At 39.2% G+C, this 21,410-nt stretch overlaps 3 protein-coding genes across 5 annotated transcripts; 1 reads left to right on the plus strand and 2 right to left on the minus strand.

Moving 5' to 3' along the window:
- The first annotated feature begins 14,824 nt into the window (after positions 1–14,824).
- On the plus strand, positions 14,825–16,764 carry Atg6 (Beclin-1-like Atg6). Of its 3 annotated transcripts, XM_076624248.1 has the most exons (6): positions 14,825–15,032; positions 15,253–15,413; positions 15,473–15,885; positions 15,960–16,084; positions 16,235–16,448; positions 16,525–16,764. In XM_076624248.1, the coding sequence occupies exons 1-6, from the start codon at positions 14,921–14,923 to the stop codon at positions 16,640–16,642; spliced, it is 1,143 nt and encodes a 380-aa protein (XP_076480363.1). In that variant the 5' UTR covers positions 14,825–14,920; the 3' UTR covers positions 16,643–16,764. The 3 variants fall into 3 exon arrangements, with proteins under 3 accessions (XP_076480363.1, XP_033192715.1, XP_033192716.1); XM_033336824.2 differs by having other exon boundaries at positions 15,960–16,448; XM_033336825.2 differs by having other exon boundaries at positions 14,898–15,036; positions 15,960–16,448.
- Positions 16,734–18,037, minus strand: LOC117158182 (uridine diphosphate glucose pyrophosphatase NUDT14). Its single transcript, XM_033336827.2, has 3 exons — positions 17,475–18,037; positions 17,137–17,210; positions 16,734–16,969 (listed from the first exon to the last, which is right to left on the minus strand). The coding sequence occupies exons 1-3, from the start codon at positions 17,915–17,917 to the stop codon at positions 16,812–16,814; spliced, it is 675 nt and encodes a 224-aa protein (XP_033192718.2). The 5' UTR covers positions 17,918–18,037; the 3' UTR covers positions 16,734–16,811.
- Positions 18,038–18,141: 104 nt separating this feature from the next.
- On the minus strand, positions 18,142–21,349 carry LOC117158179 (uncharacterized). Its single transcript, XM_033336823.2, has one exon. The coding sequence runs from the start codon at positions 21,320–21,322 to the stop codon at positions 18,272–18,274; it is 3,051 nt and encodes a 1,016-aa protein (XP_033192714.2). The 5' UTR covers positions 21,323–21,349; the 3' UTR covers positions 18,142–18,271.
- Positions 21,350–21,410: the final 61 nt, after the last annotated feature.

Below are 21,410 nucleotides of genomic sequence, written 5' to 3' on the forward strand. Positions count from 1 at the left end.
CTACTTTAAAATAAATCGTTACTACTTAATAACTTATAAAAGACCATAATTACGCCACGGGTCGGAAATTCTCTGTAATTCACCATTCTTCAACAAACAAATCCCTTACTCCTAAAAACTATGGTCGGTCGTGCATCAAAATTTCGCTGTCGGCGATCAACGTCTCGCATCGATACCTTCAGCAAGATGGAGAGTCAGCGGACTGGTTCGATTACAAAGCGTTACAGGTGTACAGAAGCGATTCTCCGGCGAACGGATCCCGTACATATTTCACTATCATCGTCCAGTTACCGGCGGTGTCTCTGCTGCGCACACGGCGTAGCGGCCCTCCCCTGTATCTCGTCCAATCTCTTCGCGCAAACGTCTCAACTGGCGGCAGGCATAAATCTTAGTTCAGCCTCGGAGGAGCCAGTGTGCCTAAGAAGCAACGTGAACGACAACGACGACGACAACGCACAGCCAGTGCCACAAGACGAAGAAGAAGAAGAGACAGAAGAAGAGGACGAAAATAAAACACGAGAAGAAAAAGAAGAAGAGGAAAAGACGCTAAAAGAAACAAAGAAGCGACAGGCATGGAATTCGCATGAACGAACCACCAGCAGTAGCTGAATCGACGAGGAAAACAATCGACGATCACGTGCCTGACGGAAGACAATCTTTGCTTCGGAAGTTCGTTTCGAACGCGACCAATGCGAACCTAAGCGGCGAAACAAAGCACGAGCTCCGCCTACGTGCTCATCCTTTTCTTCGTTGTTGCTGTTGCTCCTGGCGTTGTTGCTGTTGCATCGCTGCCTCCTGGACAGCCACCACCCGTTGTTTTCGTCCCCTTCCAGCGTATCCTTTCTCTTACTACACGTCGATGAAGAGAACGGGGTCCCCTCGTTTCGCTAGCATTTGGGACCCTGTCCCTTCGCTCTTCCCTACCCCGCCTCCACCTCGTGTCAATTAATGTCCCTCCGTATGCAACATCGAGCGGCTACCTTCGCCGCATCGTGTCGCTTCCTTCTTCCAGTCGCCTCTCCCTTTGCCCCTTTTCCCTCGTTGCTACGGATTGATCGATGGCCGCGGTGGCCGCGATGAATTGGGCCCATTCGCCGCCGTATTTTTCGGCGGCCTCTTCCACTCCGCTCCCTACACACCCGACTCGTCGATGAAGGTTGTCCAAAGCGACGAGCTGGCGGCCGAACTTCCACCATCTCGCGCTCCACTTCATCGAGCGAACGATGCCTTGATAACTGTCAGTCGTTTCGCGTACAGCCTCGATGTCTCTACTTTGATAGATACTTCGGTCGATAATATTTATACCAACGATTAATTTTTTTGATACCAGGTGACAAATAATCGTTGAAAAATAATATCGCTAACACCGTGTTGTTATTTATGTGCAGAACAATATCGTCGTTACTTTTAGAAAGATATAATTCCCATTTTATCCTGGCGACTCTTGCCTAATTAATAGGATACTTTCGAATATCTGTCGATATTACTTAATTAAATTTACCGAAGATGCACATAATGGAAAGAACGTTTCCGACAATAGCTGTCAGGAAACTTTCCAACTGGAAATTCTTCAGCTTTCAATCATCCTCGGAAGCAATATCTTTTAAAAACATTTCCTTTATCCTCGTTATACTTGCTCCTCAAGAACACTAATCTGTCTCTCAATAACTCGACTCGTCTTCATCTCTGTTGATTACGCGAAAGCAAACGATTGAGAACCAATGAAAAGAGAAGAATCGAGGAGAGTCGAGTGTCCGACCGGGCGTCTCAGAACGGTACGCCTTCGCGGGTAAACCGGGCTAATGAGGCAGTTTGGCTGCGTCAGGGAAGCCGGTTATATTTTTCTTTGACGCATCGAGCGCTTGTCCGACTGTCCGTCCATCCATCCGTCCGAGAGAGGCTTCGTGGCTTCAGCCTCTCTTTCTCTCGTGCTGTGGAGCCGCACGAAGACGAAGAAGGCGGACAACGTGGTGGAGCGTAGCGAGCTGGAGATTGACGTGGCACGCTGTCCCGCTTGACAAGAATGTGACAAGAACCAAACTGACTTCGCTGTCCCGCTCGTTTCGAGCACCGACGTAGGCGGCGGCCGTGGCGAAATTGCTCGTTCTTCTTATTCCCCCGGCGCCCATCGAAAAAAAGGGTAACACGGTGTGCGCCTCAGCCTGGCCACGGTATCCAGCGCCACGAATTATTCGCACGATCTTCGCAACGATCTCACCGAGAAATCCCTCCTGTGTCGCCGAGTTTCATTTCCAGGATTCGATAATCTTGCAGACACTGACATACGGTTTCGATTATAATCTTGAGATAATCAGCTTGTGAACACGAAGGACACGAGCTTGAATTCTTCGCAAGATTTATCAACATTTTAATGTTCTAATCTGAGTTGTTGAATATAGAAAAATGTACAGAGTGTCTGTGATATGTAATAAAAGAAATATATTTTGCGATAAGGACAAATTTAATGTAGCTCTGTACAATGCAAATGGGTTAATTGTTAAGTGGGTTAAAAATGGAGAAAATGTCAAGAGTAAAGTACTTGTGATATTTAGAAGGTAAAATAAATTTCTGTCCAAGTTTAACTTTTTCGTACGACTGTCAGTGTTTTACGTTAAGGATAGGTAAAAGAGATCGAAAAAATCCACTAACATACTGAAATAAAAGAATCTACGTGCTTCTAAAGATTTTAAACACGTTACCTGTTTAGAAAATGTACCTACTTGATCCGCTTTTTCAATTTCTTCGATTTATTACCAACAAGTATCGATGACACGCGAAGTACGAAGCTACGAAACAAATTTACATAATAAGATAGTATCTCTCGTGTAAGTTTATCAGAAAACACGATATTAACATCGGGTTATTCAAACTACTGACGTATTGGAACACCTAAAAGCCTCCGTCTCTGAAACACGTATGTATCTAGCCACTTGAAATAGACAGAAAGAGAACTTAAAAACTATTTTATCTACAACGGTTCTCCGAAGAAAGAGCACGTTAATCTATCACGCGACGAGTCCATTGATCTCCATTTCGCATAACCGAAGAGTTATACCACCGCCAGTATAACTGTGAAAGGTGCCCAGAGAGCAAGAGACGTGGGCAGAGAAAATGGTCCTTGTCAGCGGCGAAAAACCATGTCGTTCGAGTGGTAACGCGTATTGTGACCACCTGGAGTGCCGCGTTGCGTCGATCGTTTCGCCGGTTTTTCTCGGTTATTAAGAAACCATCAATCTTGTCGGGCGATTGGATCGAGCGGCGTCGCGCCACGGGGTTCTGGTCGTGTTCCTCCTTCGTTCGTTGACCTTTCCTTCGCGGCGTTATGCTTACACGTACCAGGAACACCGTCGGAAGCTCGACGATTCGCTCTTTCGCGCTTTATCTTCGCCACCAGAGCCAGTTTTCGGTCTCGTTTCACCATCTCCTCGCCCCTTCGACAGAGAAAACGACTCGACCATCGGATCTCTGACTTTTTTTTCTTCCCTCTTTCTCTTCGTCTTGATCTTCTGCTTCCTTTTTACTGACTGGGTCTTCATCCGATCGACGAGACCGATCCGATCACCAAAGACCGGTTAATCATTCGAGGGGGCAACGTTATGGCTTGTAAGCGAGGCTGACAGATCGACAACGGAACCGTAACGTCATCATTGTGGCCGGCTTTTTGTCTCCTGTGTAAACATCCGCTTCCACCGTGTCCTGTTCGAGGATCAACCGGGATACTTGGTGGATCACTGGACAGGAGGTGAACGATGTTCGAGCTGGAACCGCTAGGAACCTCGATCTTGATGATCGTCGAGGGCTTGTCAAAAGGAGCAAGGATTAGGTCGGAAGATTGGAGGGTGTGGAGACTTCTTGCGTTACGAAAAATCTTTTAAATATGTCGTCTCGAATTAAGTATATTGCGTTCATTGAAATATAGCTGTGTGACCGAAGGAATAAAAATAACGCGTATTTATCATATTACTCAAATAAAATTATTGAGATATATGTAATTTTGTATGCTATACTGGATTAGCCGCGTAGTAGTGACACACATATATGAGTATGAGTGTGTGTGGGAGTATATGTGTGCGCAGCGTCTCGTAGAACAGAAGAATGCAACTGTTCCGTACTCATGGTGGTAAAAAAGATGGTGAGACAAAAAGAATGCTGAGACACGTGCAATGTGTATCTACGAATATCTTGTAAATCACATATTAAATAAATATGAAACTATTTTAATATCGTTTCTAATGTGTGTAATGTGAGTGTTATACATATATTTCGGCGACTAAGATCCACAATTCTCAACAAAAATAACTAGCGTTGTAGCGTAATAAATTGTACCGTAACGTGTAAAAAGAAGTTTTCCTTGTACGAATGAAAATATTGCATGTTACATTGATGTAGAACTTAAAGCGCAAGAACAGACCGAATGACCAGAAATGTCATTTCCCTCTCATTAAGTATCCAACGAAGTTTATCTAAACGAATTATAAGTATCGCAGCATACCAGGAAGATCATTTTCTAAATGTCACAGTGCCTAAAGCAGAAAAAGGAACATCGATTAGTCGTTCACCATGGAAGTCATAGATCGCACAAGCTGTTAGTCGTAAGTCAACAATTCGCCAAGGAATTACATAAAAGATTATCGATAATAACGTCGTTTATAGCGGCACGTATACGCGCATCAGACGTATCAAGGGAATTTCACCGGAGACGTTTAGCGAACGAGCTACGTGACGGGAATCCATCATCCAAATCGGGCCTTGTTCCAACCAGGGGTCCCAAACAGATCGAAAAAAACAATCCCTACCGTTTCGTTTCTATCTCTTTCTCTTTTTGTCTGTGCGTGTCCGTACGTTTCCCTTTCCTTACGCGTGTTGCGTGAACGGGTATACGCGTGCACCAACAACGGGTGTCACTTCCAGTCGTGTCAGCTGTCAAACGTAGAACTTGTAGCATGAAATTAATCGATCTACGCTTAGATAACGTCACACCATGCAGAATCCCGGTTTCACCAGGAATTACGTTATTCTCAACGATTGGTGTGAACGTTACACCAATTTTCCTTCTTGGACACCTATGATCCAATGAATTAATCATATAAACACCTGAGAGATCGACATATAGATACGAATACACGAAGTGAGATTTCTTGTACGACGTTTATTTGGAATACGTTCTCCGATGACGAAGCACTATTGCATGTCATTTGCGCTTATTCAATTCGCCGTTATCGCACGATCTTATTAGAGAATCCTCTTGTTCAAGTTCTACCTGATACATGCGGTGCATATATGCAATAATATGACAATTCTTTAAAATATCAAATGCAATTGCGCAGTTTTGCACCGTTTTCATGCTTTCCAATATCTCGTATATCATCCGACCCCTACTACGTAGAGAGTAAACATAGTATCACAGAATTAGCTCTTATTATATCTCAAAAATGCATCAAGATAAATCACTTACTTCTCTAATTAAGAAAAGTATAAATCTACAATGAAAACATTCGATTGTAATTATTAAGACGTTTACATGCTGATCAATTAGATTCGAGTATATTAAATTTCAAACCATCTAGCGTTATATATTTTCATACAACTACAAAAGTTTAATTTAATACTATGAAGGTGAAATGTTAAATGAAAAAACCATCATTTAAAAGTAACAGTATATAATACTCTTTGTAATATAACGTAATATAATATAACCTAATATAATATAACGTGATACATTATAACGTGATACAATATAACGTAATATAACATAACGTTATTTAATATAACGTTATATAATATAACGTTATATAATATAACGTAATATATAATAACGTAATAGAATATAATGTTCTGTATTATAACGTAATATAATATAACGTTGTATATTATAACGTTATTTAACATAACGTAGTATAATATAACGCAATAGAATATAACGTAATATAACGTGATATATTATAACGTGATACATTATAACGTGATACATTATAACGATATATAATATAACGTAATACAATATAACGTAATATAACATAACGTTATTTAATATAAGGTTGTATAATATAACGTTATATAATATAACGTAATATATTATAACGTAACAGAATATAACGTAATATAATATAACGTCGTATATTATAACGTTATTTAATATAATGTAGTATAATATAACGCAATATAATATAATGTAATATAATATAACGTGATATATTATAACGTAATACAATATAACGTAATACAACATAACGTAATACAACATAACGTAATATAATATAACGTAATACAATATAACGTAATACTTAATATAAAATACTCTCTGCAACCACTCTATATATAATTATAACTGTTCCTAAGTAAGCATTGTCATTCATTTTATCAAAAATGCTCTCACGTTTTTACTAATAGTAAAAGAGAAAATGTAAAATGCACCACTTTGACGAGTTTGATGAGTTCCATCGTTGACCGAACACAAGAAGAAGAACCAACAGCGCCTAGCAGAAGCTTTCCACTGTGGCCGCGAGAGGATGGTACGCGTGACGGGAATCCATCATCCCCGACGGTCCCAAAATCGCATCTTGGTCCCCTGACGGGCGCGCCACGGACCCCGGGAGTGTCAGTTTCACGATGCACGATTCCTGTCTTACACAAGGCGGCTGTCAGTTCGAGTCATGTCAAACGTCAAACGACTTTCTCTGTCGCTCCAGCAGCTCGAGCTACTGTCGTTCGGCCCCTGGATTCCATTCATGGACCACGCCACGAAATTTCACCGGGGACCGCGCAAAAAAAGGGTCGAATACAGGCCTGCAACGCCGGACGAACCGATCTCGGCTCTCGTTCGAAACGAGAGCGCTGGAACGAATCCGTTCAGGGCCGACGACTCAATTCCGACGGGAGGATCCGCGAGGCCCGCGACGCGTATTAATTGCGGGCCACGGCGCGTGTAATTAGTTTCGTTGGACGATAATATCGGACGATGAGGGCCGATGCACGGGACCGATATCGAGCGTCGCGCGCTCGCCATCCCTGCCCTCTAATTATTGATATGTATGTAATTAAATACGAACGATGGGAATTCGAAAGGGGCGAGAGCAATGTTCCTTCGTGATTTTGCCTTTTAATTGCCGGGGGATTGATAAACGTGTCGCTTTATTTGAGAAAGCTCGGCATTTCTGTAAGTAGAAAGATCATGACTAGCTGGAACCTCTTGCGCGATCTAAGTAATGTCGTTAGTGAAATTTGACGAGTCGCAAGATACGAGCTTTCAGTATTACATTCCCCTTGAACAATGATGACAGACTTATAAAGCGGAAACAAACTTTACAAGCTGCAAGTTATTTGGTTTAGATTATTGTATTTGACTTAACATTTTGGAAGACAAGAAGGATCACACTTACGTTTTCCCCTATGCTCTGCATATGCGAAGTTTTATAAGATAGAAACAGATAGGTGCCGTATGAAACTTATTTGTTAACATACAATATCGTAGGTGATGAAAATCGAATTCCTAGTAAATGTGTTGCTCCGAAACGGACACGATTAAGAAACGTATTTGTGTTTAAATGTCATACCATTTGGTGTGTAGAATTTATCGGGGAGAAAAATCTCTTGAACGAGAATGTTAGAGAAATACTTTGTGTTGGAAAAATACGTTTCTCGAGTTGTGGACTATTTTATAAAGAAAGTACGATGTGTAGCTTCAAGAAAGTTTCCTATTTCCTTTCTACGAAGAACCAATATGGATGGTGTACGATAGAATGTATATAGGGTTGGCAGGTTAACCTAACTGGTTTATCAATTAATACAATACAGCGAAGTAATATATAGCATAGGTGGTACGACATGGAATAAGAAACGAGTAACAAATGAACGTGTTACGTAATTTATAAGGAAGAATACACGGTCGCCCATCGTTGCTTTAATTATAGGAGGCATAAATACACGTCTCAATAAAATTGCCACCAGTTGGGAAAAAAATTAACAGATGCAGCGTTTCTGTGTTCGTAATTGAATCTTTCTGTATGCAAATATATGCGACGTACTTCGAGGAATTCTGTCCGAATCGAAATACTTTCCCCGCCCTTAACATCGAGGCAGAGGGTTAATTAAAAACAGGCCAGATATCGCATTAATACGCATCAGGCTTCTTAAATGATTAACATTCGCTTCTAAGGCTGTGGTTACAACGGATGCGTGTTCCGATGAACTGGCTTTATGAATTTATCAAAAATATAAGTCTGTTCTGGTCTAAAGATGTAGCTAAAAATTAAACAAAGATTAAAAATAGCTGAGAAATTGACGAAATTTTGCAGAAGTCAAAAGCATACTTATTAACATAAGCAACGTTTTAACGTCTCTGATATCTTAATTTTATGACAAACAATGTTTTAAAAATTTCGAAGAAACACGACGACATAAAATTGAAAACAAACGAAATTTAAAAGCCGCTTCTCTGTAAAGAAAAATAGGAAATATGACTCATCGTATTTTTCCTCCGTAATCTTCGTATTTTATCGTTTCGGTTTATTCGTCGAAACCATAGTTCAGCAGAACACGCGTCTATTGTAATATCCTTAATCTAAGAACCATAACACACGGATATCGGGTATGTCAGTCAAAGTCTCGAAAATTCTCGCCTGGCACGATACAATCCAGCCCCGATCGAAAGAATCCCTCAATAAGTGACATCGCCTAATGAACGCAATTAGTTAACCGAACGAGCTGGTCGTTCAGAGATGCATAGCTCGGGTCCGCGGTGTAATCTTGGCACGCAGCTTCCATTGAGACATCGGAACTCTTAATTGCAACGGCGTACGTGGAATGAAGAAGAAGCCGAAACGGAACACACGGGGGTGCGTGGAAAGAGTGGAAGATCTTCTTCATCGACGGTGCAAAGACGTTGGGGGCAAAAGGCTCGTAAATCGTTGCAGCCCAATGGGACGTGGCGATGGTACCGTCTCGGGCTCACGATTGGCGGCACAGGGCAAAGCATCCGGTTCCAACCGGCTTATCCAATCCCAACGTGGAGCCTTGCAAGCGATTACCTACGTAGCCTCGGCCCGATCGCTCATGCTAATTTCATAACAACTACCCTTGCGCCAATGGGCGAGCCAGCTATAGAAAACGGCGAAAACGAAGGCTCGACTGGCCGCGAGGGACTAAACAAATAACACAAAAAAAAAGAAGCAGAAATAAGGGTAAAGGAGATCGGAGCCTTTGCGAGACTCGGTCCACCTCCATCCCGGTGAAGAGGCAACGAAAGCCGCCTATTTCGTTCAGCAACCGTGCGTCCGCGCATTCACCGTGGCCCCCAGTCGTAAAATGGAGAGCTCATCTTCGAGTTTGTAGCCGATAGAGGTTGAACGAGCCGCGGGTGATGCTGACGGCAGACTATCGGTAGGGAAAGGTTGGCGTACACCGCGTTGTCATCGCCGCTGGAAGTCGTGACCGTTTAAAATTAACTCGCGCACCGAGGATTTATCGGAGCGAGTGGTGGCACACCGTCACGCGAGGTTATATCACCGAGAAACGTTACTTACTTAGAACGACGTGCACGGTCGCCAAGCTGGCTCTGTACCTCGCCAGCCACGGTGTTTGACGATCGTGTACGCCGACTCCGAATTGACCCCTTTGATCCTTTCCTTCGGTTGCATACTCTTGGGTATCGTTGGGACAACGAACGTTTAATCATTACGATTGACATTGAGCAAACGAATGTTACAAATCGACTAACACATATAGCCCCCTTACAGTAGTGGTAGAAAGATGTGTCTCAAGTTGATTGTTAACGACTAGAGGATATTGCTTTTTAAGCAAGTATGTAGCTCATAACGCTTATTAAATTCTGTATTATATCGGATATAATGAATGATTCGTTATAATTGCGATATCGCGGTCGTCGAAGAAAGGTAAAAATGGAAGACTTCCGGGGGCAGAGAGTGGAAGACTCGGTGGAATTAGCGAAAGAGAGGAACGGCCGGCTATACGGCATTATCGACGGTTGGTCGGGGCAGAGAGAGCAGAGGCGGTCCCGGGCAATAATATTTCGCGTTCCGCAATTTTTTGCCCGGCCGTGAGTTCCATTCGAGGCTCATCGACGACTCGGGTGTTGCGCCACCGGCTCTCCCGGTTCCGCCGTGGGTATTAATTCCGGGAGAGAAGGAGAGGGCCAAACGGAAACAGAGGAGGGAACGACCGCTACGACGTGGAGAGGAACAGCGTGCCGAGGGTACGAACGGAACAAAACGATGCAGAAGACCATCTATGAGATGAGAAAATAATAATAAAGTGGAAATGAGCGAGCCGGTCCATAAATTGCTCCGCTCCTTGTTAATGGTCTGGGGGCCCGGGGCGACCTCAGCTAAACGTGGCCCGGTCTGACCCGGCTCTATCCTTCTTTATCCTATAGCCTTTCTCTTTTGCACTTTCTTATTTTCTGCCGGTTCGTTCTTTCCTACGATGGTCGGGGCCCCGACCAGAGGATCTGGTTCGACCCGTTCGTGGCGCTCTTGGAAGGCTCATTTCTGTATTTAATGGACGTCCAGAGATGGCCACCGAGTCCCTGGGCTCCCGAGAGTCAGAAAGAGGGACTTAAAAGGGTCCGGAGGACACAAAGGATCCACGTCGAAGCTCGGTACTGGCTGTGATTGGCGACCGGGCGTGGCCCTACCGACAGATATCCTGCTTCTTTTTAAACGCCGCTGGATTCGTGGACATGTTCAGGATTTAGCTTGTTCTTTCTTTCTCTTTTCATGTTCTTTTCTTTTTTCGCTAAGTTTAAAGAGTTTTGAAAACGCGGAGATTAACCGTGGGCAAATTTGTTGCATTTTTGTAGTATTCTTTCTTGAGAGATTTTGTGAATTGCGTGATAGACTATAGTAGTTGGAAGAATAGTGAAGTAATTGCTTGGATGTCTGCTTAGAATGAGGAGAATTGTCTGTTGAAATGGATGAAATGGAAGAATCTTTGGAACCAGCAGTTCGGAGTTAGAATACCACTTTCCATTATGGGAAACATGAATTTTATACAATAATTGAAATAATGGAATTAATGATGAATTTAAAAAATGTATGCTAAGTTTTATCGCCTGTTTTGTTCCTCTCAATTAAAAGTATTTAAAGATCTCCCGTATAGAGGGCAGAAGCAACCAGGAACTCTGTTACTGCCCTCTTATAAAATTTGTGAAAAACAGTGTGTCGATGTGCCTATTGTGAAGATGTACCAACAAACTCGTCTATAGTACCAACCTACTTTCTACCGTACCGATGAGTGCTATAATATGTATAAAGTTTGAGAATTTCTTATTTTCGAAATGAATAAATTAAATAAATTATTAATAAATAATGAAAAATCACAATAACTTACAATAATATAATATTGATAAATATTACCAGTACTATTAATATAATAAAATAAATGATTAAAAAATAATGAAAACTAACACGCACAGAGATAAATTATTAATAATGGAGATACTATTAAGATCTTTTGTTATATAGATATAACAAAATTTATTAATTCCTAGTTTCAATTCGATTCGTACGTATTTCGCCAATCGCCATACTTCTATACATCATCTGTGCTGCCCTGTATACCTAAGCCGGTTACCAGTTCCCGGTTCCCTACTATACCGACCATCGACCTGGCCAAAGTTTAACTTTACCGTCTTATAATATGAACACGTTGAAGCTATATGCATTAAAATCAAAAATCATAACACAATATACATAAATAAACGCGTTTGTCTCACGAATGGCACAAAAATTAATTAATTTGTAACTGAATTGCATTTCGTAATGGTACATGATAAATCGCTTATATAATGTTTTCTGTTTCTCTAGTCTCGCAATCACTATACTCATTAAAATTTTGTTCATCATAAAATCATAAAATCTACATGATTTAACCAATCATCCGTACTGATTCGGACCTTTTATCGCACGTCATGATTGAATGATCGGAGGAACAAAAATGTATGCGACTCACGATCAGATACGAAGAACGTTGCCTTCGGTGCTGCAATAGCCCAGGGACAAATATCGCGCAGACATGAAATTTTAGTTGAAAATTTGTGACAACTAAATTTTAGTGATAATAATAATGAAAATTGAAATCCTAATAATAATAAAATAGAATTAATTGAAGTACAATATTAAAAAATACTCACATCTTTGGATCTTGCAACACAAAGGTTGTCATCACAAAGGACTCATTGACCCCATGATAGAAGTAGAAACTATACAAAATGTTTACTTTTAACTTTTTCAAAGTTTCGAACACATTTTATTTCTTCATTACTATATTGCTATTGTATATACAAAGATGCATACTATTTTTGGCTCCTGGAAAGATTAGGTCTTCTTGAGAGAAATACTGATTCTAATACCGAAAGCGAACATTTAAAAGAAATATTTATACAAATCGGCAAGCAAACACTGACTCTAATTTTGCGTATGAATTCTAATTGAATTTACAATTATTAAAATGTATTTAAAGAAATTATAAATTCTTTTAAAAAAATTATTAATTATATAATTTATATAATTGAAAATATTATTACGCAGCAAACACTGATTCTACTGACCGCGCAAGATCACAAAAATTCTCTGAAAATAACAAGGACTTAGTAATTCAACGTTTATTTAGAAAAGTATTGCTATTTTTTCTAAATCTGTCAGAACTGACTATTATTTATTTTACGAACTAACATAACCAATGTTACAGACACGAATTACGCATTTAAAATAGATATAAATAGATGTAAAATACTATTTATAAATGTTATAAAATATCTTTGTATAGTATCAAATATATAAGAACAGCATAAAGATAACATAACTGATTTTAAAAATTATACTGCACCTTGTTATCAAAGTTTTTAGCGAAACATGTTTTTCAGAAATAAGCTATGTGATATTCTATAAATATTCGACAATGTTTGTGTCTGAGCATTTAAAAGGTTTATTCATAAAGTATCAGTGGCGTGGTTACACTAAAGAATTTACGTGTGAAACGGAACAAAATAAAAAAGTTATATCGTTTTCGTGTTGTAAAGTAGCAAAATCCATAATATATAAAAATCTACTGTATTAAACTATTCACAATTTTACTTTACAATATAGATTGGTGCGAAGAAATAATTTAAAATAAAGAAATGATTCAATATTTTAGAACTATAAAAATGATTTCTTTAACCTTTTCCACTTTCATCTTAACGTTTTGAATGAAATATAAAATTATTTATAATTTAATTATATTATATATGAATTATGTGTTATGAAGAGCATATTTGGTATATATGTACATATATCAATTGTATATAAAATATATTACGCGTTTGTTCATTAAAAATAATTATTAATTAAATAAAAGTAATTCGTATACGTTATATCTCTTACCTTTATTACGATAAATCATGGCGTCAGCAAATCTGTATTCAAAATCACCAAATTGACTGATAATTGTCAGGGCGCCCTCTGCATCTTCGAAATAATTTCTGAAATCATCTAATGGGAAAGAAAATCAAAGATTTAAAACAAATGTATAAGAGCGAAATTAATTACACCAAAAAAAAAAAAAAAAAAAAAGAAAAAGTAAACGAACTCAAATTCTGTCTCAAAACCATATGACAGAAGCTATTGGAAAATAAAAGTATGAAATACATACTTAAGGGAAAAGGAACAAGAAACTATACATATACATGTATAACTTCGTGATAACAATATCCAAGAAACTATTATATAAACACATACTTATTAAACAAGGGTAATAATAAACAATAAACAGTAATAGAATATCCAGAAAAATACTATGTAGTCGAAATTACTTCAAACAGAATAATACATATTGACGCATAAATTTTCGTGAGCAGAGTGATTGTCCGCGTTAGAGCTTCGCCTAGACGATCCCTTATTGGATGGATGGTACGCGACTGCTTTCGCGCATCCGCGCGAAAAATTGAAATATTAACGTCATAGATAATCTCCTAGTCAACGAATTATGAAGTCTGGGACTAGGAGCAATAACAAATTTTCAATATTTCCCTTTTTCCTCCTTAGAAGATGCATATACGTACATGAGTAAAGCATTTCCTGAAAAAGATCAGAAATATATCCAATATTTTCGTAGTGCATTGTTTAAAATTCAAACAAATGAAATTGAATAATGAACAGAGAAGATAATTAAAGACGATATTCTTTTTGATACGAAATAAAATTATTTATTAGTAGGAAATTGTAATAGTACTTTATACATATGTTTATATTATTTTTTTGTTGCAATAAGATGCAGTATCCAGTAATTTTCTCTCCAACGATACAACCTAATAGTTAAATATAGCATAAAAGATAACAAGAGAATCTTTCTTCACATTTTTACCAGTTTAATTTACCAATTTCGTACTACTCTACGAATTACCGCTAGATGACGCGCGTAGTTTGTTCCGGCCAGTTCTAATTTTTAGAATAATATTGGAAACGTTGGCCAACCTGGTTACTTAAAGTTCAATAAGCGGTATTTTCTTGAAAATTGTTAAATTTATTTTACGTTATAATAATATTCAGACAAAAAATTTGAATTAAAAATTATAAAAATATTAATTTTACCTCTGTTATTGTTAAAAGTTAATTTCCCGCGACATTTGTGTACAATAAAAGTTTGTTGTATAAAGTATACGTAATTTGTGTGCTTCTTTTTATGTTTTTCTTAATATAATTTATAATTAATAATTTTCCCCAGCATCTTTTTGTTTTAATTTTATTTGTAAAAACAAAATTCTATAAGCCAAACAGAAAATACACGCAGATACCAGCGTCTCCTTGCGGAAGATTCTAGAAGTAAAATCAGCTGACCCTGTCTTCCAAGCGTCAAATGCGTATTTATAAATAGTGTACCGAGTTCATCGGAAGCCGAAGTTACTTTTCAATAACCAAACATCAAAATGGTTGATATGAAAAGTAATGTGAGTTTTGCGTGTCAACGATGTCTACAACCTCTCAGACTAGATCCAAGTTTTTATCATCTCGGAGAACACACGCTAGCCGAACTTTCACGTAGGTAATTTCTATTTCGAACTATATGACTTTATAAGTTTCATTGCTTATTTTATCTCTATTAAGAAGAAAAATGAGATAACATTTTTCCCCGTAATAGTATTTTTAAATTATGCTATTCTACGACTTTTTATGATTTATTTATATCTTAAGAGTGATTATATTCACCATCAATATTTCATTTATATTAATTTATATTAATTTAATTTTATTAATATAGTTCCCATTCAACAACATGTGGTGGGTGAGCTAGAGCCCCAAAGTGGAAGTATGGAACATTTAGTGCCACCATTCAAATTAACTGAATCTGCAAATGGAACAAATGGATTCATGTTAGTTGGGGACTCTGGGGAAACAGAAAGTTTAAGTCATCATTTAAAGGTATTTAAAATTTATACTACTTAGTTACGAGAAATATTAATGGAATTTATTTGTTGAAGGTACGGGCAACATTGTTTGATATCCTTAGTAGTAGTAGTTGTGCTGATCATCCACTCTGTGATGAATGTACGGATAGTCTTTTATTATTAATGGATCAACAACTGAGAATGACTGAAGGGGAATGGTCAGATTATAATGAGTACTTAAAGAAATTAGAAATAGAGCAACAACATCAGGGTCATGAAGATATAGAAATGGAAACTCTCACAAAAGAATTGCAAGATGTAAAATCTGAAGAAGAAAGAATGATAAGCGAATTAGAGGCATTGAGAAAGGAAGAAATTGCTACCAGAAATGCCATAGCTCAACAAGAAAGGGAAAGGGAAAGGTTACAAAGCGAAGAAGAAAGGTATTGGAAGGAATATTCAAAACACAAAAGAGATCTCATATTAGCAGAAGATGAATACCGTAGGTAATAATGACAAGTTGTTGCATTAAATATACCTTTCATATTTCTGTTTCATTAACAGTAATAATTTTATTTAGCTTGGAGTGTCAGTTAGCTTATGCTGCTTCACAACTAGAGAGACTGAAGAAAACAAACGTTTTCAATGCTACATTTCATATTTGGCACTCAGGACACTTTGGAACTATAAATTCCTTCCGGTTAGGTAGATTACCAAGTGCACCAGTAGATTGGAGTGAAATAAACGCTGCTTGGGGACAGACCACTTTGCTATTAACAGCTCTTGCTAGAAAAATGAATCTCACATTTAAACGTTTTCGTTTAGTGCCATTTGGTAATCACAGTTATATTGAAGCTTTAGATCAACACAGAGAACTACCATTATATGGAAGTGGAGGATTTAAATTTCTATGGGATACAAAATTTGATGCAGCAATGGTGGCGTTTCTTGATTGCTTGCAACAATTTAAAGAACAAGTGGAAAAAGGAGACAGTGGATTCTGTCTTCCATATAGAATGGATCGTGGAAAGATAGAAGATTCTGCAACAGGAAACTCTTACTCCATCAAGTAACTATTGTTTATATCAGTATGATTTTTTCAATTATATCTATTTGATGAATGTATTCTATGTCTTGCGTTTCAGAATACAATTTAATTCAGAAGAACAATGGACCAAGGCATTGAAATTTTTGTTAACGAATTTAAAATGGGGCCTTGCTTGGGTTAGCTCCCAATTCACAAAAGATGAGGCTGAACATTAGCTTCATGTTAATTTATGCAAATTCATCCAGTCTTGATACATCTCTCTTACACTCATTTATGTACATACACGTTATTTGTAAATAAACTCAGTTAAAGGATAATCCTTTTATTTAGAGTCCAATCAGTAATACTTATTTTGAACAAGTTTGAAAGATATTTGATTCTAAGTTAAGAACAATGTTGAGATTTATTAGCTAAAAACCAGGTGACACCATATAATAAACAAGGTGGACTTTGAACTTCCTTAGAATTGATGTATTCTTTTACTTCTGGGATGCTTAGTTCCACCACTTCGATCAGTTCACCTTCAGATGCAGCACCCCCTCCTTTAATTTGACGAATTACTCAAACTTATAAGGATAAAAGACATAAGAGTTTTTCAAAAACATTTTATTGAACATTATAAATTTATTTAAAGCTTGTATCGTTATTTCTAATATAATTTTAGAAATAGAGGAATATTGAAAACAAATATATTTATAATTAAGCTTACCAGGATGTGTATGCATCTCATCTGTAACTTCCACGTAAAACAGTGTATGTTTGCAGACTGAAGTGGAAACATACCTATAATCAACCCACAATAAAATAAATAACTAAATATAACAAATTACAAATGACATATATTTATTGTTATTATTATTATTATTTTTAATAAAACATTTTCTACATATGGACAGAATAAAAAGGTACATCACATGCGTGTATACAGACACTATGACATTTCACTTATTATTTCTTACATCACGAAATGAAATATTGACAACTCTTTACTCTACAACTTACTCAACAAAATTTTAAAATTTCAATAAATGCTTGCCATTAACACACCTGAAAGTAATGACATATTTAAAGGCTTCTGTTGGCACTTCGTATCCACATTCCTCTCTTACTTCATCTTTCGCAATCTCGACAAGTGGTTTATCTTTATCCACAATACCGGCGCAAAGTTCCAAAGTTAAACCCAGTGACGGTGGATATTGTTTAAGATCTACCGGGCCTTGTTTCTCCGGAAGAAACGTATAAAAGAACGCTGGGCGATATTGTCGAACAAACACTAGTTTCTTTCGGCTGATGTTGAAGATAATTATACTCACACCATCATGTGCTCTTACCACATCCCAATCTTTCTGTTCGCCATCTTGTTGGTAATGTATCCGAACGGGTCTGATCCACGGTGAATCCGATGGACATTCTGCTATACGTAATTGTTGCACATCGAGTATTCTTCGACGTATATTTTTATTTTGCTTCTCTTGTGCCTTTATATCCATTTCTTATGCGCTATAGAAACTGATTATTCGATTTAATTCAACCGTTTAACTCCCGTCGGTAATATTTCGATGTACATGCGCGCTGAAGACCTGCAGATGCCGCACTCAATACCAAACTGAAATGCGCAGTCTCAAACTTGCATTAGAATAGTTTCAAGTTCAAGTAACATTCATAAATCATTCCACTATCTGTGTTAGGTAAGATAAGAATATATCAAACGGTATTAATGTATTCTTTCCAACACTCTGTACCATTGTTCAAAAAGTTTCTATCTATTCTATGCTGTAATCATATCGTACGTTTCAAATTTCACTATTCAATGTTCGGTTTTAGACGAATTCTTTTTAACTCTTTTATGACTCTTTTTTCAACTTCTTTTCCCTCCTAGGTCCTCTTCTAGCCTTTCTCCTAAACTCTTCCGCTTTGTACGCGTCTATAATTTCCTGCTGACGAACCTGGGTATCAACGTGAACAACATCAGGCTTTTTACGATACCTGGTTACAGCTGCGGGAGGAGAGAATTCAATTTCCATATCAGACGCCGTCGAGCTAGACGTGATAGAAGCATCGTCCTTGTTCTTCACGATTTTAAACTGCAGCGGTTTCATTGGCTCGGACAAACGAGGCTCGGCAGATGTCTCTTGCCTAATGGGATACATCGTTACATAGTAAGTGCCATCTTTCCTGTGAATATGTAAAGTCGGTGGAGATCCCGATCCTTCATCTTCTCCCTCCATCTTCGATTGCTTCTGCATCGACTGGTAACTCATAGTTCTTCCGGCTCTCTGTCTTCTTGTGCCACTCTTTGGCCGCGAAGGTGCTGATCTCGCGCGTTCTATTATTCTGGTGCGATCAGTTTTTCCACGATCGATTTTTACGCGATCGAGTCTTCCACGATCGGTTCTGCCACGATCGGCTCTTCCACGATCGACTTTTCCTCGATCGGCTCGAGCACGATCAGTTCTTTCTATTCCTGCTTTTTCTTCTTCTATTTCATCCATAGAGACATCCTTCGCATCTTGTAGCATTTCGTACAAATAGCGGCCAATGGCACCCGGCCTCCAACCAATGCGCGGCTTCAATTTTCCCGCCTTGTCCATCGTGTTCCATAACCAACCCATGTTAGCCGGGACTCTCATGGGTATGTCGATACAGTCTCTGTGACCGAAGTGAATCCCAGGATAATAATCACCAACGAAGTAGACGTATCGCATTACTCGTCTGCTGACTGGAAATGCCTGTTGCGAGGTCATAATACCTGATCCAGCTACATAGCGATCACCACCAGGTCCTAGAGATCTTTCCCTTGCACTTCGTCGAATCACCGTCTTAGCATCATGGTGCTGATCGTGTATCGATGCGTGTACCGTCAGATTGTCCTGCTTCGAGTGCGGACTACGGCGCTTCAAGTCCCGTTTGGATCCTTTCTTCGTTTTACGACGGGCTTTTGGCGCGGTAGCGGCGGCACGCTTTACACCGGTCCGCGTCTTAGAAAAGACATGAGTGCTACTCTGGGTCGCGCTACCATTATCTGGTGGCTTCTTTTTCCTCGATTTGCATCTCGGTTCACCGCAAGGACCCACCTCCGAGTCCATCAGCGCGGACGACGTGGCTTCGAGCTCCTTCTGTTTGTCCGTTTTCTCGTCCTTCTTCTCCTCCTTCTTCCTATGTTTTACAGGCGCGGTTGGTAAACCGGCCTCTGGTAAAACAGGTATAGCCTCGCGGACGATTCCCAACCGAGGCGGCACGATTCCTCGTGCAATCGAAGGCGAGTAAGCAACAACGTGAGGACGCATATCGTCCATAGGTTTGATGCTACAGGGAGCGGTGCAAGTAGGAGTCGTTGTCGCTACTGCTGGTTGCGAAGTCCCATGTGGTATCTTCCTCTTCGATGCTAGTCGATCTGGAGGCACGTAGTCTTTGTTGATATCTCTACCAAAATAAGGACTCTCTGATGGATCCATTAAACCGAGTCCTGGCAATCCTGGTACTTTCCCAATGGAATCTACAAAGTCTTGTGCATCTTTGAAAGCTCGAATCAAGCAATCTATCCCCAAACACGGTGATTTCATACATTTAGCAGCTCCTCTAGGAAATTTGACATCTTTTCCAGGACAAATGCAACCAGGAGTCGTCCCAGTCGACGTTATACGAGGCGTGCAAGCATCGAAGATGGGAATTACGTCGTTATCTCGGGAAGTTGCTTGTGCCGAAACCATAACCGGGCCACCGGAACAGCTGCAGCTGGACATATCTCTATCCTCGCCGCCACCTTCTAGTCGACTTTCCATATTATGCTTTTCATTGTACCAGGGATGATCAGTATCGTAATTGATCCATCTGAAACTAGACGGATCCAGATAAATCTGCTCTACTTCTCCGCCGCCTTTCAATCTAGTTGGTTTACTAGACGAAGGATCCTGTTTCAGAACGTACAACGCAGGCAGGGTATTGTCAACGCAGTAAGTATTGGCTAATGGATCCTCCACGCGTTTGTTCTCGTCCTTGAGTAGTACATCGGGATTTCTTAATTTCATGCAGCAAGGATATGTACAGCCTGATGGACATATCATAGGATGTATCGAACGATCCTTGGGCAAGCAGCTACACGTCGGCTCATCTGGATAGGCTTTGTATATCAGTTCTCGATATTTGGGATCGTTGAGCTTTTCGGCCATTGTTAGAGTCTTAAAAGCGGGATGATCCATTGGAATACGTGGAGAAGAGTCTGGTCGCTTCAGTAATGATTTATCCAAACCACTTTCATCTTTCGGATCTTTTTCAACCTTTGAATTTTCTGGAAGAATATAAGGACATAGAAATTTTTGAAGTGGTGAGTCCTCCAGCATAAAAGATTTGCCGCTCAGAGAAAATTGCTCGATGATACTGCTTCCAAAACACGATAATCTTAAAACTACGGCTATGTTACCAGACGTTTTCCCACTAGAATCGGTTACATCGAACGAATTTTTTACTGTACATGGCGTAGATAAACCGTTAGTGTCATTTTGTGAAGCAATCACATGCTTACACATACAAGTAGGCAAAGACACTTTTGCGGTTCCCAAAAAAGCACCATTTTTGTTTGAGCAAGCAACGTCTTTACGATACAGGTCTAAATACATAGGTGACCATCTTAGAGCTCTAATCAGGGAATTAGGAGTCTTGGCGAACAAACACGATTTTCCAAATTTAGAATCTCCAGGTGATTTATTATTATCATTTTCTTTACTTTGAGGGACACTTATCTCATACTCTGGCAGATCGACGAATCTCACGCATACGAGTAGATTATCCTTATTAATGTCTATAATTTCGGGACTTAAAGTCACTTGATCGGCGAACACTTCGAGCATATAGAGCTGTTCCTCTTTCGATTTTACAATTTTCCTTTTCAGAGCCATTTTCCGTTTTGTCTTGCTCGATGTTCGTTGCACACGGGAATTTAGAAAAGAATCGCGAACCCGCGGGAACTTCTGGGGAGACTAGCCG

This window comes from Bombus vancouverensis, chromosome 14, assembly GCF_051014615.1.
Source record: "Bombus vancouverensis nearcticus chromosome 14, iyBomVanc1_principal, whole genome shotgun sequence".
Lineage (NCBI taxonomy): Eukaryota > Metazoa > Arthropoda > Insecta > Hymenoptera > Apidae > Bombus > Bombus vancouverensis.